Here is a 17,934-nt window from a genome sequence, read left to right as displayed (position 1 = left end):
AAGAAATTGTCTTTATCTCTGATCCTATGCATAATACTTCCTTCAGCCAACTTAACCTATTTACCCAATGCTGCTCACCTGGAGGACCCAGGATTCATGCCTCAGGCAAAAAGAAAATTAAAAATTTCTTGTCTAAATAAGGAACTGTCTCATTTTCAAAGTTTCCTGTGACTGAAATTTTCCCTATTTGCCTACTTTCTCACTTTATCTCAAGCACTAACTTCCAGGCAGCCAGCTGACACAGTGGACCTTGGGTCAGGAAGACTGAATTTAAATCCTGTCTCAGACACTAGTTGTGTAATTCTGAGTAAATTGCATTAAAAAAATCTGTTTACCTTAGTTTCACCATCTGTAAAATGAGACTAATAACACTTACCTTCTAGCGTTGTTGTGAGGCTCAAATAAGATAATATTTGTAAAGCACATTGCAAACTTTAAATGCTATAATCAACTCTGTCTCCCTCCCACACCTCTCACATATTTTTTTGCTCCCAGCTTTGTCTTGATTCTTTTGGGGTTGAGTCCCCACACAGTCTCTGTAATCCACCATCATTGTAGCTTCAGAATGAAAATATGCTTTTGGGGGGGGTAGGTTGTTTTTTGCTCTTTGTTATGGCTAAATGTATAATAAGAATGTGAGCTAAGAGAATTAATGTATAGAGTAAGTGAATGTTGTTGCTCAGAAAACTATAATCACCATGCTTTTAAGGAACTAGAGAGTTAAGAGGGAAGGAACATAGCTGGGAGGGTGCCAACTCTTGTTGGCACCTTGCTTGTAACTGTCTAAATTTCCTTTAAGTGTTTGTGTTTTGCGCGTGTGAAACTAGAAGGGAGGTAAAGATGAATATCTCTTGTTATTAGGTAGTAAAAGAGAGTCAGAAAAGATTAGCTAGTGAAGGAGGGAGTAGGGGGAGGGAAGATCTTTGTAATACAGGACAAAGACTGAAAGGAAACACAAGAAGGGAACTTTTCACCTAGGAGAAAATATGAGTACAAGTCAGCTTCTGTGTAGCTGCTGAGAAACTCCCAGAGAGTTAAAGTGGTATTTGAAGTACAAAAGGAAAGAACTAAAAGGGGAAATGATGTCCTAAGACAAATCACCAAAAGCTGTTTTGTAATTAGCCAAGAGAAAGTAGGATTAAAGGTGGGAAGATTGGGAAACTGGGGACATTTTCTGGGAAAATGACCTGAGCTATTCTCTTCACTATTACAAAACTGCTAGATAAAACTCCAAATAGACTAAGAGATGAGCAGCAGCAACTGAAAAAAGGGAAGGAAAAGATTTCTTGTCAAGGAAAATTCTAAGAGAAAAAAATTAACAATCATACTAGAAATGAACAAGTAGAGAACAGTTTTTAATATGATAAATTCTACTGGACAAGAGAATGCCAGGATAAAATGCCAAAAAAAGAGAATAAATTTTTAATAACTACCACCAGAAAATGGTTAGAAGGTCTAACAAAATATCAATGAAGAAATAAAATGTGAAATTAGAGCTCTTTAATAGAAAATGTGAAAGGAAAATAAGAACAGTCTCAAGCAGGGGTCCCTCTGGAGGAAAAAAAATAATGAAGTGGGAATTCAAATATTCAATTATACAACAGGAGATATTAGAATGAAGTCAAAAGACAGTAAAATAAGAACATTTGAAGTATTTATAATAAAAACAATTGAGTTAGAAAATAGGATTTGGAAAGAGAATCTAAGAATGACTAGCTTCCCAGAAAAACAAAATGAAATAAAACAATTGAATATCATACTTCAGAAAATAAAAATAAACAATTGTCCAGAAGTATTGGAACCAGAGGAAGATATACATCTCAATAGAATCCATAGGCTGCTGCTAAAGAAGAACCTCAGGTCTGACTCACCAAAAATCTGCACCATAAGCTACAGATCTTACGGGTCAGAAAGAAAATATTACATGCAGCAAAGAAAAGACAGTTCATGTTCACCATTAATGAGAAAAGAAAGAAAATATTACTGTGAATCACAAAATACCATGAGCTAAAGATACAATCATGGATCATTCAAAAGCTCTGGAGTTTTGAAGAAAAATTTGGAATTATACCAAATGGGTTATAAAAACTCTTTGTACCACTACTAGGTCTATATCCCAAAGAGATTAAAGGAGAAGGAAAATGATATATATGTGTACAAAAATAATTAGAGCAGCTCTTTTTGTGGTGACAAAGAATTGGAAACTGGGGAGATGGTTTCAGAAAAACATGAGAAAATGTCTATGAACTAATGCAAAGTAAAATGAGCAAAACACTGTACAAAGTAATAGAAATTATGTAACTATGATCAACCATGAAAGACTTTGATCAAGACAATGATCCAAGACAATTCCAAAAGAAGCATGATTTTTAAAAAGTGCCAATGGAAACACAGTTCTTTTTTTTTCTTGTTTTTAAAAAATTTGTCTTTGAGGGCAGCTAGGTGGAGCAGTGAATAGAGCACCAGCCTTGGAGTCAGGAGTACCTGGGTTCAAATCCGGCTTCAGACACTTAATAATTACCTAGCCATGTGGACTTGGGCAAGCCATTTAACCCCATTGCCTTGAAAAATCTAAAAAAAAATTTGTCTTTTGCAACTTGGCTAAAGTTTGAAATATGTTTTGCATAACTTCACATGTATAATTAATAATGTATTGCTGTCCTTTGCAATAAGTAGGGGAGAATTTAGAACTCAAGATTTAAAAAAAAAATCAATGTTAAAAATAAACAAATTAAAATATAACTTTTCATCAAAAAAATAATTTGGAGGAATAAAAGGTCAAGAATACCAAGAGGTATACTGAAAAAGGGCAGGCTTAATTTTTTTTTTCTGTCCCCTTAGTTCTAATTTCAAGGATACCTAGGTGGTGCAGATAAAGCACTGGCCTTACAGTCAGTTCAAATCCAGTCTCAGGCCCTTGCCATTTCCTAGTTGTGGTGACCTTGGGCAAGTCAATTAACCCTGATTGTCTTGCATTTAGGACCATCTCTAGTCGTCCTGACACTTATCTGGACCCAGATGACTCTGGAGAAGAAAGTGAGACTAGTGACTTAGCACAGTCCCACTCCTACTCAAATCCAATTCATTTGCTTATCATGGCATCACCTCTCTGATATCATGGTCTTCTTTGAGAATGAAGGACATACATCATCAATTCTAATCTCTCTTTCACAACATGACTAATACGGAAATAGATTAAACATGATTGTACTGAAAGAAAGAAAGAAAGAAAGAAAGAAAGAAAGAAAGAAAGAAAGAAAGAAAGAAAGAAACTGCATGTAACTGGAAAAAAAATAAAATTTCAATTTAAAAAAAAAGAGAGTAGGATGTCAGGGTGCTAGGAGGTACCAGATCTCAACACAGCTACTAAGTGGTAGCTATCAAAATTACCTGGTAAGGGGGCGGCTAGGTGGTGCAGTGGCTAGAGCACTGGCCCTGGAGTCAGGAGTACCCGGGTTCAAATCCGGCCTCAGACACTTAATAATTACCTAGCTGTGTGGCCTTGGGCAAGCCACTTAACCCCATTGCCTTGCAAAAAACTTAAAAAAAAATTATCTGGTAATAGATGAAACAAAAATTATGTCAGTGCCTGTTTCTGATAGCACATACAACAATCCACACCTACATTGTCCCTCCTCCAAATAAAAGCTGCATTTTCACCTCTTTTCCCAAGGCCATTTCTGATCAGTTTAATTTTTTTTTCCTTTCTACATGTTCCAGTCATGGAGTTTGCTGTTCTCATAATTCTACTTAACTTCAATTTTAGTCTTCTCTGAAGACCTTATCATTTGTGTTGTCTAAATGACATCATCAAATACCCAGAGAGACTGATCAGCTCTATGTTCCTGCCCCTCTCCTTCTCCCTCTTCATTAGCCTCCAGGACCTTGCTTTGTGTCTCTCTCTGCCTAGAGGCAGCAGAGATGATGATGTTTCCCTCTGCTCAATAACCTCCAGAGATTCCTTCATGTTTCTGGGATCAATGGTCAGCTCTGTCTGCCATCCAGTCCTCTTCTCAGCTGGCCCCTTCTTCTCCACCTCCTGCAAAGCCTACTCCAAGACCTGAACATGCAGCTGCCCTTTCCAAAAGGGGTTTTCACTCTTCTCTCCCTCTCCAGGACTAAGCAGGAGGACCTTCATGCTTATTGACTAGTTGATTCCGGTGTGTTCCTGGCTCTGGGTCCTCCAGGCCAGAGTACTGACATTATTTCAGGCACGTTATTTACACCCTTCCAAATTGAACTCCCGTCTACTGTTAGAGCCCACCAGCAAGATATGAGATGAAACTAGGTTTGTTTTGATTTGTGTGCTCCTCATTAGTAATTTGGAGCAATCTTTTCTATGTGAGGCAGCTGGAAAGCTGATGGATCGAGAGAAGAGTCTAGAGTAAGGAAGGCCAGTTCAAATCTAACTTCTGACACTCCCTAGCTGGTTGATACTGGACAAATCACTTAATCACTATGTGCCTCAGTTTCCTATCTGAAAAATGAGGATAATGATAGGTTAAGTGCTTTGCTTATTTTAAAGTGCTATATAAATGTCAACTATCATTCTTATCAAATTTGAAAAGATGCTCAAAGATGGAAAAAACTCATTTGCATAGAAGGTTGTTGGAGGAAGGATGTGACTTTGTATGACTTTCCTGGGAAATAATTTGGAATTCAGCAAAAGAGATTACTAAATTTTTCATAACCTTTGACTCAGAGATCCAACTATAGAGACAAAAAGGTTAGAGATGGCAAAAAAAAAGCCCCATATGTGCAAAAAAAGTACAAAAATGTACAAGGTAGTAGCAGTACTATTTGTGATAACAAAAAGAAACTATATATATTTATATATACATGTCTGTCTGTATACCCACAACAATTGGAGGAATATTTCTCTGCAAAAAAATGACAAAAATAAACTCAGAGAAATATGGGAAATATAAATTTAATCAATGTGAGAAATGTAGGGTGTTGGTCTTCACAGAGTTTGGAGGGGAACCTTAGGGAATCTATTACAAAGGGGGAATGGCCCAGCCAATCACAATACTGGAAGAGTCTTCCTAATCCCATTCCAGGGATACCAAACCCCAATGGTCAAGAGTGACCTAGAGATCTTGACTTTATGCTACTGAGTTTGTGCAATTAGGTAATTGAATATTAACCCACACACCCCCTGTGACGACTGGGGTTCTTTAGCATATCATGCATCAGATGATGTGGGGGGGGAATCATATTAGGGGTATATTATGGAATGGGCAGACCTTTTAGATTGTAACTCAAACTCTGGGAGCCTATGAACATCCAAGAGGGAGGGGAAAGAGTTTCTGAGGACAATAAATTACCTGACTCCTGAGACTAAGGTGTACCTCATGCCTAGGAGTGAGGTACTCCTATCTTGCAAGGTTCGTGAATAAAATGTACAATTTTCTCTTGCTCTAGCAGGTTTTTCTTTTCATTCATTTCTAACATCCAATTTTCTGGCTAGCAGCTAAGTCAAAAGATTTAATATACAATGATAATGCAAATAAAGTTAACCTGGAGACACAACAAATGTCTGTGTTCAAATCATACCATCAAAATTACAGGACATAGTTCTTTTTTCATTAATAAATTAACTGCTCTTCAAGAAATGTATTTTATACTGAGGTTTGCATGGGTACTGAGTGGGAAGTAAAAAAAAAAGATGTTTCAATAAATTTTTAAAATTTTATAAAAAATATGACCAGGTCAAATATGTTTTCCAGGATATTAATTCTCAATAAATGCCAGGTGATCTGAGATGGTTTTAATTAACTTAACAGATTCTTCTAACTTCTGCATTGAAGATAACTGTTTTCCTCCCTTCCCTGAAGCATGACCTTGACCTGTGTTCTAAAACAGTATTAAACCACAGTCCATCCCTACTTACACTGTCTCAAGTCAAAGATTTTTGTAACTCTTGGTTACCTATATATCTCCATTCTGTTAAAAGAACAAGATTCACTCTTGGTGGTCTTTATATCTTAAGCAAATTAGTGCATTAATATAGATCTTCAGGATAGCTAGGTAGGCAGTGATAGAGCCCCTGACTTGGAATCAGTAATCTTCATGGATCCGTAATCTGACCTCAGATGCTTATTAACTATGTGACCTCTGGCAAATCACTTCACCCTGTTTGCCTCAATTTCCTCCTCTGTAAAATGAGCTGGACAAGGAAATGGCAAACTACTCCAGCATCTTTGCTAAGACGACACCAAATGCGGCATGAAGAATTGTATACAATTGAAATACTTCAAAATGCATCTTAAAGGGTGAATTCTTCATTGGAAAACCCATAACAACTCTTCCTAGATAAAAGTTTTATATGGAGGACCATTCCTACTTTATAGTTCCGTGAGATAAGTAACCTGGTTATAAAGGCATTCTTACCCGTTTTTCTGCTTGCCGATCTTTTTTGATATCATAAAGCTCTTTCTGGAGAGATTTTATCTGTTTCCTTGCTTTTTCCTCTCTAAAATAAATGAGTGAGGGAGAAGGAATAATTAATGCAAAGAGTACTAAAACAAAAGGTATTGGTTATCTGAACGATTCACTAAAAAATGTAACTCTTCTTCTGATCAATGTTGTCCTAGATACACCTCAAGTACTACCTGCTCTGCCTGTCTCAAACATTTCCATTACACTCAAGTCAAAAAACTCTGTTTAACTTCTATGAAATAGGCAAATCTACTTCTGACATTTTTAGGGAGCAAGAAAAATCCTTATTTACAAAGCACATACCTAACTGGCAGTCAGGATTTCATTTTAGCATCGAGTATCAAAACAGACCCCTCCCCAAACTGGTTAATACATCTGAAGAGTGCTAATCACAGAACTTATTCAAGCCCTCATCAGATTTTACCTTTTCTCCTAGTCACCAGTTTTTCCCTATTCTAACCTAGCTATATACCATTGCTAGAGTAATTTTCCTTATGCAGGACTTTATGTCCATAAAATTCAAGCTTGATATGGAAAGACCTTTAATAAAGTCATAGACTGCTTTGTTGAGGCTAAATAGATAAAATGATGAAGTTCATAGAGAATGCCTGAAGAACAGTATAAGAACATTCACAAAAACATGTCATGGCTTTTATAAAAATCTCAGAATGTGTAACAATGTAGAATTATTTTAAGATTTGTAAAGAAAATGAATGTGGAACCAATTGTTGCTGCTGTTTTTGTTCAGTCATTTCAGTCATGTCTGACTTTTTGTGATTTCCTATAGGGTTTTCTTGCAAAGATATTAGGGTGGTCCATTTGTTTCTCCACTCATTTTAAGATGAGGAAACTGAGGCAAACCTACACCATGTTCTATGCCATTTAGCTTGTAAGTATTCCCTACTTCTTAGTATGAATCTCATTCCACTTATTATTTTTCAAATAGTGTGTATTCTCTCCTTTTCTTTCTTTTAACAAATTGTTTTAAATACAAACAAATGAGTATAGTCTCCCAAAGAGACAAGAGAAAAATCTGGTTTTAAAGCTGAATTTGAAGGGACCTAGTCAATAGATGTGAAGTAACAAGGCCAGCCTGAAAAACCTGATAAAAAGAATGAGCTCATCACCTAAACCCACAGAACAAACCATATTGAATTTAATGCAACAATATGAAAAACTTTGGAATTAAATCCCAAGAGTTCCTCAGCATGGCTTTTATTATTTTTGTGTATAAATTTATAATCTCAAGGAATCTACATGAACTTAATTTCCCATTATCCAAGGAATTACAAGGAAAATGTTTTTCTCCATCTTTAGATTTTATAAATATTAATGATTTTTTTAAAGGCCATCTAGTAGCATCAAAAAGGGACTTTTCCCCTTCCAGTCTCCTAGACCTCTTTTCTGGAAAACAAATTTTTATTAACAATGACAATTCCAGATTTAGGGCAGGAAGCATACCCTTTACAAGACCCTGTGCTGGGGGAGGTAGTATTTGAATCAATTGTTAATTATGCCTGTAGGCTATGAGAGAGTGAACTGAATGAATTTTCATTCAGCTTCCACACCAGTAAAATAGGGATAAACACATGGTTGCTAGATGTCTCAGGGGATAAAACACTGGGCCCAAAGTCAGGAAGATCTGAGTTCAGATCTGCCTTCAGACACTCACCAGTTGCAAGTCACTTAACCTCTGTTTGCCTTAATTCACTGGAGAGGGAAATAGTAAACTACTCCAGTATCTTTGCCAAGAAAACCCCATGAACAGAGTGGTGGTCCATGAAGTCACAAAGAATCACACATGAACAACTGAACAATAACCAAAGGGTTGCTGAGAAGATCAATCAAATGTGATAATATGGGTAGTATTTTGCAAACTTGAATGTTCTAGAAATGCTAGCTATCATTAGCCACCCCAAGACAGGACAGAGGGTGGAAGAATGTGAAGCCATCCAAATGAAGGTAAGGTTTCACATTGGGCATGAGTGAATCCAATTCTAGGTCAAACAGGGACAGCGCTGGAAAAATGGCACTTGAAGACCTATGCAGACAGTCTCCAGAGAGTGATGTGAGCATTGTGGGATCATGATGATGAGGCCCTGGAAGGTAGCTGATTGATTCAGTTCTGACTTTCCACTGGTCTCCATTGCACAAGCAAACCTACAGTAAAGTGCCATTGTGGCTGAGTGAACATTTGGCAATTTGCTTCAGAAATCAGAATTTTTTTTTTAAATCTTAAAATGTACCAATGCAGATAAACTTAAGATTACTCTGACCTGGCAATGATTTCACAAAAATTAGTTTTTTTCTCCTTTTCTCTGTCCAAAGCTTTCAGAAGACTGGTGAATGTTCCCACACTCTCCATCTCCTTTTTAGTATCCCCAAGTATTTGGCTGGCATACCCACTGCAAACAAGAACAAGGCAAAACATTATGGATTAATGATGCTTATTTCCCTGTACCCACAAAGAACAACTTCTTAATCACAGAATACAAGATCTGCTAAGCACCTTGAAATCCACCTAACTCACCCCCCACTGAACACATGAAAACACTGATGTTCAGAGAGGGGAACTGGAACAACCCCATGTGTCTGGAGTGCCATGTTATCTCTCTGTTTCAAAGAGAAAAATTGCAAAATTTCAGAAAAAGCAGTTTGAAAATAAAAGTAGTTCATTTTTAGATGTCACTCCATAGTTGACAAAGGACTTTTCTCAAAACCACCCAACCAAGCAGACAGTGCAAATAGGATTAAACCCATTGTAGAGAAAACTGAGACCCAGAATGGTTCAGGGACTTGCCCAAAGTAATGCCATTAATAAATTACAAAAGTGTAACTCAAATTCAGATTTTCTCCCTCCAAGTCCAGAGCTCTTCCTTTCTCTTTTCTTTTTTTAAAAATAATTTTCTATTGAAATTTTTTTATTCTTTCATCTCCATAGTATCCCACATAGACTTCCCTTTTTCCTTCCCCATCCTGGATGTCAGATAGTGGCTTTTGTTTGTTTTTAGAAAGGAAAAAACAATCAGCACAACTGATTTAGACAGTCTAAAAACATGTGTGATGTGTAACTAAGAAGTAGGTTGGGGTATCCATATCTCTCTTCATTCAAGTCTGGCTTGATCATGATCATTTTGCTACATTTACTTTTGATTTTTTTGGTAATTTCCATTGTTATGATTAAATGTATATTGTTTTCTTGGCTCTGCTTACTTCACTCTGTGTCAGTTCATATACTTCTTTCCATGTTTCTTTATATTCATCACATATATCATTTCCTGCACTGAAGTAATGTTCCATTACATTCCTGTGCTACAAATTTGTTTAGCTATTCTCCCAAGTGATGGGTTTCTACTTTATTTCCAACCTTAGCTATCACAAAAAAAAGTGCTGCTATAAATATTTTGAAGTATATGGACACTTTTTTTTTTTACAATGACTTTCTTGGGGCATAGGCCTTAAATGGTCATATCATTTCATAGTTCTACCAGCAATGTATTAGGGTGTCTATCTTCTCGCAAATCCTCCATCACAGACTTTTTGCCATTTTGTGTCATTTCTGCCAATTTGTGGGGGGGGGGGGTGTGAAATGAAATAGAGTTATTTTGGTTTCATCAAGAGATCTTTCAATTATACAAAGTTATTTCTCACAGTGAGTGGCATGAACTAGGTTCATTAGCAGCAGTTTCCATTTAATATTCTATTATTTGCCTCAAATATTGTGAAAATTTATTATAAGAGGAAAAAAGGCTAATCATAAAATATTTTAGAAAATATCTGAAATGTACTAACATCATGAATCTGAAGCACAAAATTCTAACAGCAACCAAAAATCATCCTTCATGTATTGTTTTAGGAACACACTTTGCCAAAACTCCTACAATGAATTTTATACTCTAAATTCAAAGCTTTAAGAGGGGATAGATAGATAGATATAGATAGATAGATAGATAGATAGATAGATAGATAGATAGATAGATAGATAGATAGATAGATTCTGTATAGGCAGTAAGAGAAGAATGAGAAAAAACTTGGTTACAAATCATTTACTTTACACTAAATTCTTAACTATGATGATGCAGAATGTTTGTTTGTCATTGTTGGGAGACAAGGTCTCTAAGCTGTTTGACACAGTCGCAGCAAGAAGACTCAAGGCAGTCACACTGCCTGGTGGAACATTTCCTTCTTCAATATATATAGGGATTTCATGCATACCAATATTTATAGGTTTATTATTGATTACAATATTTACTCACCTTAATACTGGAATGATTATAATAAAGGAAGGATTTCAGAAAAATTTCTTGAATAAAACAGATTGTAAACTCTGTCCAAATTTAACAGGAATGCCTCTCTCTGAGGCATACAAAAGGCTTCAACATTATGAAATCTCTGGAAAACCCAGCACTGGGAATTCCAAGGAGATGCCAGAATATATACAGGGAAAACAGATACAAGATGGGTCAGCTAGAATTCCAGGGAAATTAATAGTTTTGCCCCCCTTACTATACACAGGAATATTATGAAAAAGATGGTGAGAAAATAGTACAGGTGACCAATACGTGAACTCCAGCAGCCTTAGTTTCATAGGAAAGAATAAAAAAGTCACAGAAACTGTGGCTTCTACCAACAAGGCCTGAAAGAAAAATTGGTTATTGTAAGAGTTAACAGATGGGTGGACAAGCATAAAGACCCTCACTGCAGACTGTTAAGGAAGTGTATTGAAAAACATTACCTACGCAAAAAATATAAAAAACTTTCCATTAAAAGAATCGCTTAATTAATAACTTTTAAATGAATTAACAATTATACAATGTAGTAATAAATAAGGTAACAGACAGGTTAAGGTCATCATAGTCTGAGTAGGAATAAGAAATTAATTAACTATATGATTATTACTTAAACTTGTAATCACATGATTAAAACTTGTAACCATATGAACTATATGATTGATGATGAAAATTGTATACTTTTGTAACCAAGGAAATGATCTCAGCTTGCTTGCTTGAAACATACATGATTCTGAAACTATAAAAATAAATCCAAGCAGCTGACAGTCAGTCAGTCAACCTGCTCCTGCCTTTACCCACTTGTTGACTCAACTCATTTTGCCGACTCTATCCCTCCTGCCAGGTTCCAAGGACCCCGCGGAGGCTGGACCCCCACAGTCATAGCATTCTTTTGCATTCTATTTAGCTTATAAATGCTGAAGTCCTGGGTGTAATTATCTAAATACTAAATCTATGTTTTTAAATAGCACTTACATGTACTAGTTCTGCATCTGGGTTCCAATGTTCTTATGAACTAATAAGAAATTGTTAGACTTGGGTCACTCACTCTACTGGAAAAGCGGTGAGCCATTAAATCGAAAATGATAAAGACTGTGCCTTACCAGGCTTGAATTGACAAGCAAATGATCTTTCTGTCACCTGACTGGGTCCAGCCCAGCTTGACCACAGAGAGAGAGATGGGATATGATAGAGATGTTTACTCTTATAAACTCTGATTTACCAAAAGTCCATACCATAAAATTACACCTACAGAAACCCATGGCACAGAGAAAGCTGATGACTAACTACCCTTAAGTAAGGGGTCTACGACTAAACTTGCTATTGTCTGTGAATAGAAACCACATTTTGTTTTCACTACCTCTCTGAGGTAGTCCTGGGACAATTCAGAGCAAGGCAGCAAAAGCAAATTTTGGCACACTGGCAGAGAAAAGGAGTCACTTTGCCCCCATGGGGATCAATGGGGGAATCCTTTCTGTAGTAGAAACAGGAGCCCCATGGGTTCTTCATGTTTTCTTTCTCTGGGGCATTTCTCTCTTCATTCAAATTTAAATTTTGGAGCAGAGACAGCACTGAGGCAGGTCATAGGCAGCAGGGAAGCCAACCAGAGATCAAACACAGCCAACTGGGGGGTCCATCCAGGCAGCCTGAACAAACTCCACAAAACAAACCACCCAGGACCAGGTAAGGACACGTGACTACTTGTTCAGGATCTTTGTCCAAATGAAAAAAAGATATAAGCCAATGCAGAGGGAGGGCAAATTGAGCAGATCACCAACTCATACAAAAAAAAAATCATTGTTGGGGCAGCTAGGTGGCACAGTGGATAGAGCATCGGCCCTGGAGTCAGGAGGACCTGGGTTCAAATCCAGCGTCAGACACTTAATAATTACCTAGCTGTGTGGCCTTGGGCAAGCCACTTAACCCCATTATCTTGCAAAAGCTAAAAAAAAAAATCATTGTTGCTGTCTTTCCCATATTTAATATTAAGTTAAGATCAGTGAAGATACTTGTCCATTCAGCTTCAGATGGAAATATTGTAGTTGATTTTACTATCTCCTTTTCCATAGACTCTTTTAAACTTTCTTGTTTCTCTGCAGCCTCCCTCCCATTTCCCATTTCCCAACCCTTCATCAGAAGACCTTCCATTCAAACTTTTTTTCCCACTATTCCTCCCTTAACTCTGATTTTGTAAAGAAGCAACCCTTCTCTTGTAGAATGACAATACATCTAATATATTCTTTTTTTTGGTGGGGGGTTGCAAGGCAATTGGGTTAAATGACTTGCCCAAGGCCACACAGCTAGGTAATTATTAAGTGTCTGAGGCCAAATTTGAGCTCAGGTCCTCCTGATTCCAGGATTGGTGCTCTATCCACTGCACCACCTAGATGTCCCCATCTAAAAATTCTTGATCCCATTCTTTCCAGTCATCTCCAATAGTTTAACCCTCACAGGTATACCCCATTCTTTAAAGATTAAATCTCTCCTTATCTAGTAATTTCTTCCCTGTTGCCTAGAAATAGATGTACACCCCCCACACACTCTTTTTAAAAAATCTTCACTGGATCCTATTATTCCTACTGGTGTCATTCTATCATATCTATCCTTCCCTTATCCCTTGAGAGAAAGCTTATTTACATTAGGTTCATCTACTTCTCCTTTCCCTCTCTCTCTCTTTTTTTTAAGGATTTTTGCAAGGCAAACAGGGTTAAGTGGCTTGCCCAAGGCCACACAGCTAGGTAATTATTGTCTGAGACTGGATTTGAACCCAGGTACTCCTGACTCTAGGGCTGGTGCTTTATCCACTACACCACCTAACTGCCCCTTCCCTCTCCTCTAAAACCCTTAGCAATTGACTTCTACCCACATCATCGATATTTCAATGACCAGATCCAACAGTATTTTCTCAGTCCTCATTTTTCTAATCTTTCTCTGAAGCTCTCCCCAGTATATTCTCTCTTTTCTAAGTTGTGACACTCCTGCCTTCTCCTACTTGTGTAATTGCTCTTTCTCAAGTTGAGCTCTCTTGCTCCATCTTCCTTCATATCCATTCCCACTGATTGTGGGTACATAACAAATCTCTGCCTTGGGTCTTTTTCTTGTTTTCTTCAACTCTTGTTTCATGCAGTGGCTTCTTTCAGTTATCATCTCTATGTAGATGATTCCTACATCTCTATATCCCTCCCCAGTCTCTTTCCAGGCCCTCATCATCAACTGTCTTTTGGTTACTTGGAACTGGATGGGTATCTCTAACTAAATGTTTAAAAAAGGATTCATTCTCTTTCCAATGACCCTACCCCACCTTCTTTTCAAAATTTCCATTACTGTCCAGGGTACCATCAACTTCCCAGTCACCCAGGTTTACCATTTCACTGTCATCTTTGGCTCATTTGACTCAGTGTGTCTCCTACTTGTTACTCACAATTATTACCATAAAACAGGTCTCCATCACCCTCACCCAAACTGTTGCAATGGCCTTCTAATTGGTCTCCTTGTCTTAAGTCTCTCCCTACTCCCACCCTTTCACCACTCAGCTTCCCAATGGATTTTCCTAAAGTCTAACTAAGTTCCATGGTTTGCTCTTACCCACCCTGAAATTATCTAGCACTGAAAACTCTTGATAACTTGGTCTTTTCTGCTTTTCCAAACTTCTTACTCTTTTCTTCCCCTCTATGGTACAGCTACCTTGTTTTCTGAACAAGTCACATCTCCCTCTCTGTGCCTGACCCCCAAACCCTGAAATGCTCTGTACCCCTTACCTTTTAGTTTCCCTGGAGTCCTTCAAGACTCCACTCAAATTGTACCTTCTTTCAGAAATCTTTTCCTTTCCTCCCAGCTGTTTCTGCCTCTCCCTCAGTGGAGGTGCCTTTTGCACTCTATAGCTTTTATGTTGTCTCCATTAGAGTATCAGCTCCTTGAGGGCAGGAACTGTTCTTCACTTTCTTCATATTCTGAGTGCATAACCTAGTCTCCAGCAAGGGGAATACTTAACAAAGGCTTGTTGTGTGGCTGTGTTATTTCATATTAAAGCCATTACACACTTTCTCTCTTACCTATCACCCTGAATTTTTCTGAGAGTTTCTAAAGTTAGGAAGGTTTGCTTTGCAGGTTTTTTATCAATGTAATCTTCCATTTTATCTCGTTTTTCAGGCAGGGGTTGACGTATCATCTTGGTTGCTTCTAATTCTGCTTCTGTGCCAGATTTTCTTTGTTGTATGATAGATGTTTGCAATCGATCTAGGCTTTGAATGATGATGTTTATTTCTTTGCTTGATTTCTAAAACAACAGATAATATTTTTGCATAAGAGAAAAGAGAAAGATTAAAACTGGGTTTAAAAATAAATAGAATATGCATCATAAATTGATAAATATCAAAACAATCTGATACTGGCTAAGAAATAAGAATGGTGGATCATAGTAAATAACCCTAGTGATCATTATATGATAAATCTAAAGAAAAAAATGACTGGGAAACCTGGGAAACCAGTATGGCAGAAACTAGGCATAGACCAACACCTGACACTGTATATCAAGATAAAATCAAATGAGTAGGGGGCGGCTAGGTGGCACAGTGGATAAAGCACAGGCCCTGGAGTCAGGAGTACCTGGGTTCAAATCCGGCCTCAGACATTTAATAACTACCTAGCTGTGTGGCCTTGGGCAAGCCACTTAAGCCCATTTGCCTTGCAAAAACCTAAAAAAAAAAAAAAAATCAAATGAGTACAAGATTTACACATACCATTAGTAAATTGAAGTTGTCAAAGAAGACCATGACATCAGGGAGGTGATGCCATGACAGTCATAACATAATTTGAATTTGAGTGGGGAGGGAGAGTGCAACTATGTCAAGTCATCAGACTCACTTTCTCCTCTGGAGCCATCTAGGTCCAGGGGCCAGATTCGGGGCAATCAGGGATTAAATGATTTGCCCAAGGTCATATAGCTAGTAAGAATCAAGTGTCTGAATTCAAACTCTTGTCCTCTGGACTCCAAGATCAGTGTTCTATCCAATATACCACCTAGCTGCCCAAGTAAGCAAATTAAGAGAGCAAGGAAGAATTTATCTATCAGATTTATGGATAAGGGAAGAATTTAGAACCAAAGAAAATATAGAGAGAGCACTGCAATATGTAAAATAGATAATTTTGATTATGTAAAATTAAAATGTTTTGTGCAAACAAAACCAATACAACTAAAATAATAAGGAAAACAGAAAACTAGGGGAAAATTTTGTGTATCTCTGATAAAGGCCTCATTTCTCAAACATGTAGCGAACTAAGCTAAATTTCCCAATTCATAAATGGTCAACAGATATGAATAAAGAAATCAAAACTATTTATATGAAAAAATGCTCTAAATCACTATTAATCAGATAAATGCAAGTTAAATCAATTCTGAGGTACCACTTCACATCCATCAGAGTAGCTAAAATGACAAAAAAAAGAAAATTGTTGGATGCTGGAGGGGATGTGGGAAAACTGGGACACCAATGTTCTGTTTGTGGAGTTGTAAACTGATCCCATCATTCTGGAAAGCAATTTGGAACTATGCCCAAGGAGCAATAAAACTGCTTGCCCTTTGATTCGGCAATTATCAGTGCTAGGTTTCTATCCCAAAGATATCTAAAAAAAAGGGAAAGAACCTGTTTGCACAAAAATATTTATAACAAAAATATTTTGTGATCTCTTAAGAATTGGAAATCAAAGGGATGCCCATCAATTAGGGAATGACTAAACAAGCTGTTGAATGTAATTGTAATATAATATTACTGTGCTATAAGAAATGACCAACAGGATGATTTGAGAAAAATCTAGAAAGACTTACATAAACTTACTATTAATAAAGTGAACAGAACCTAGAGAACATCATACAAAGTAATAGCACTATTATTCATTGAAGAATTGTCAATGTCATAGCTATTCTCAGCAATATGATGATCCAAGCCAATCCCAAAGAATTAATAATGAAGCATACCATCTGCCGCCAAAGAGAGAACTGATATTGATTGATTATAGACTGAACTATGCTATTTTTTTTCACTTTCTTTCTTCTTTTATTCAGGTCTTCTTGTATCAAACGATTAATATGGAAACGTTTTGCATAATTGCATGTGTATAATCTGTTTCTGATTGCTTGCCCTTTCAGGGAGGAGAGAGGCAGGAAGGGAGGGATAGAATTTGGAACTCAAAATTTTAAATAAAAATGTTTTTAAAATTGGGAAAAAATAAATAGAATATGTGTCAGTACTAAGAAGAAGGAGAGTCTAGCAAGTGGTATAATGAATTGTCCTATAGTTTAGATTGTACTGTGGAAAAAATTCTAAATAATTTTTAGACCCAAAATTTAACAATGTGGGAGGTATCATTAGAGGACTGATTTTTCTATATTTTATTGACTCTTTCTTAGTGTATGTACTGTTTTTACACACTTATTTTCTCTATTACATTAAGATTCTTTATTTAGAATTATATAATCTAAAAGTAGAAAGGGACCTTAAGATTATTTTCTTCAGTCTCCTCATCTTTATGTAAGACAACTAAGAAACAGCAAGGTAAAATAGAAAGAATCTGTCAATCACCTCCTGGAAACAACAACAATAACAACAGGAATCTGATGGAATAATCCAGAGCTTCCAGATCAAAGGAAAAAATGCTTCAAGCAGCCAGGATTTAAAGGATTGAGAACCTAGTTAGGATTACACAGGATTTAGCAGTTTACACTATTAAGAAGCACAGAGCATAGAATGTAATATTATAGGGTGGCTAGGTGGTGCAGTGGATAAAGCAGCAGCCCTGGAGTCAGGAGTACCTGGGTTCAAATCTGGTCTCTGACACTTAGTAATTACCTAGCTGTGTGGCCTTGGGCAAGCCACTTAACCCCATTTGCCTTGCAAAAAAAAAAAACCCTAAAAAAAAAAAGAATGTAATATTCTACATGGCAAAAGCCTAACTTTTACAAAAAAGTCAAGTATAAAAATAAAAATATGGGGGGGGAAGAAAAGAACCATTAATGAAATAGAACACTTTCAAGAATTTCTGATCACATGACCAGAACTGAATAGAAATTCTAAAAATATAAACATGGGTTATAAAAGAAACAAAAAGATAAATGCAAGAAAGCAAAATAAGGGACTTTACAGTATAATGGAAGGGGTGGGGGAGATGATACAAAAGTCCTTTCAGAACATTAATGTCATCAGGCATA

The 17,934-nt window shown here is 36.9% G+C and overlaps 1 protein-coding gene across 4 annotated transcripts in view; it reads right to left on the bottom strand.

The window, feature by feature from the left end:
• The window catches only part of DRC9 (dynein regulatory complex subunit 9), a 96,823-nt gene that overhangs the window by 56,526 nt on the left and 22,363 nt on the right, over window positions 1-17,934 (bottom strand). For all 4 annotated transcript variants that reach the window (XM_074214722.1, XM_074214724.1, XM_074214723.1 and 1 more), the window contains exons 4-6: window positions 14,783-15,006; window positions 8,718-8,846; window positions 6,394-6,475 (exon numbers count right to left, since the gene is read on the bottom strand). In XM_074214722.1, the coding sequence (XP_074070823.1) occupies window positions 6,394-6,475; window positions 8,718-8,846; window positions 14,783-15,006 (435 nt within the window). The remainder of the gene's footprint in view (window positions 1-6,393; window positions 6,476-8,717; window positions 8,847-14,782; window positions 15,007-17,934) is intronic.

Source organism: Macrotis lagotis, chromosome 1 (genome assembly GCF_037893015.1).
Source record: "Macrotis lagotis isolate mMagLag1 chromosome 1, bilby.v1.9.chrom.fasta, whole genome shotgun sequence".
In the NCBI taxonomy this organism is placed as follows: domain Eukaryota; kingdom Metazoa; phylum Chordata; class Mammalia; order Peramelemorphia; family Peramelidae; genus Macrotis; species Macrotis lagotis.
Note: the sequence above shows the minus strand (reverse complement) of the source record. Positions and strands in the feature narration are given on the sequence as shown.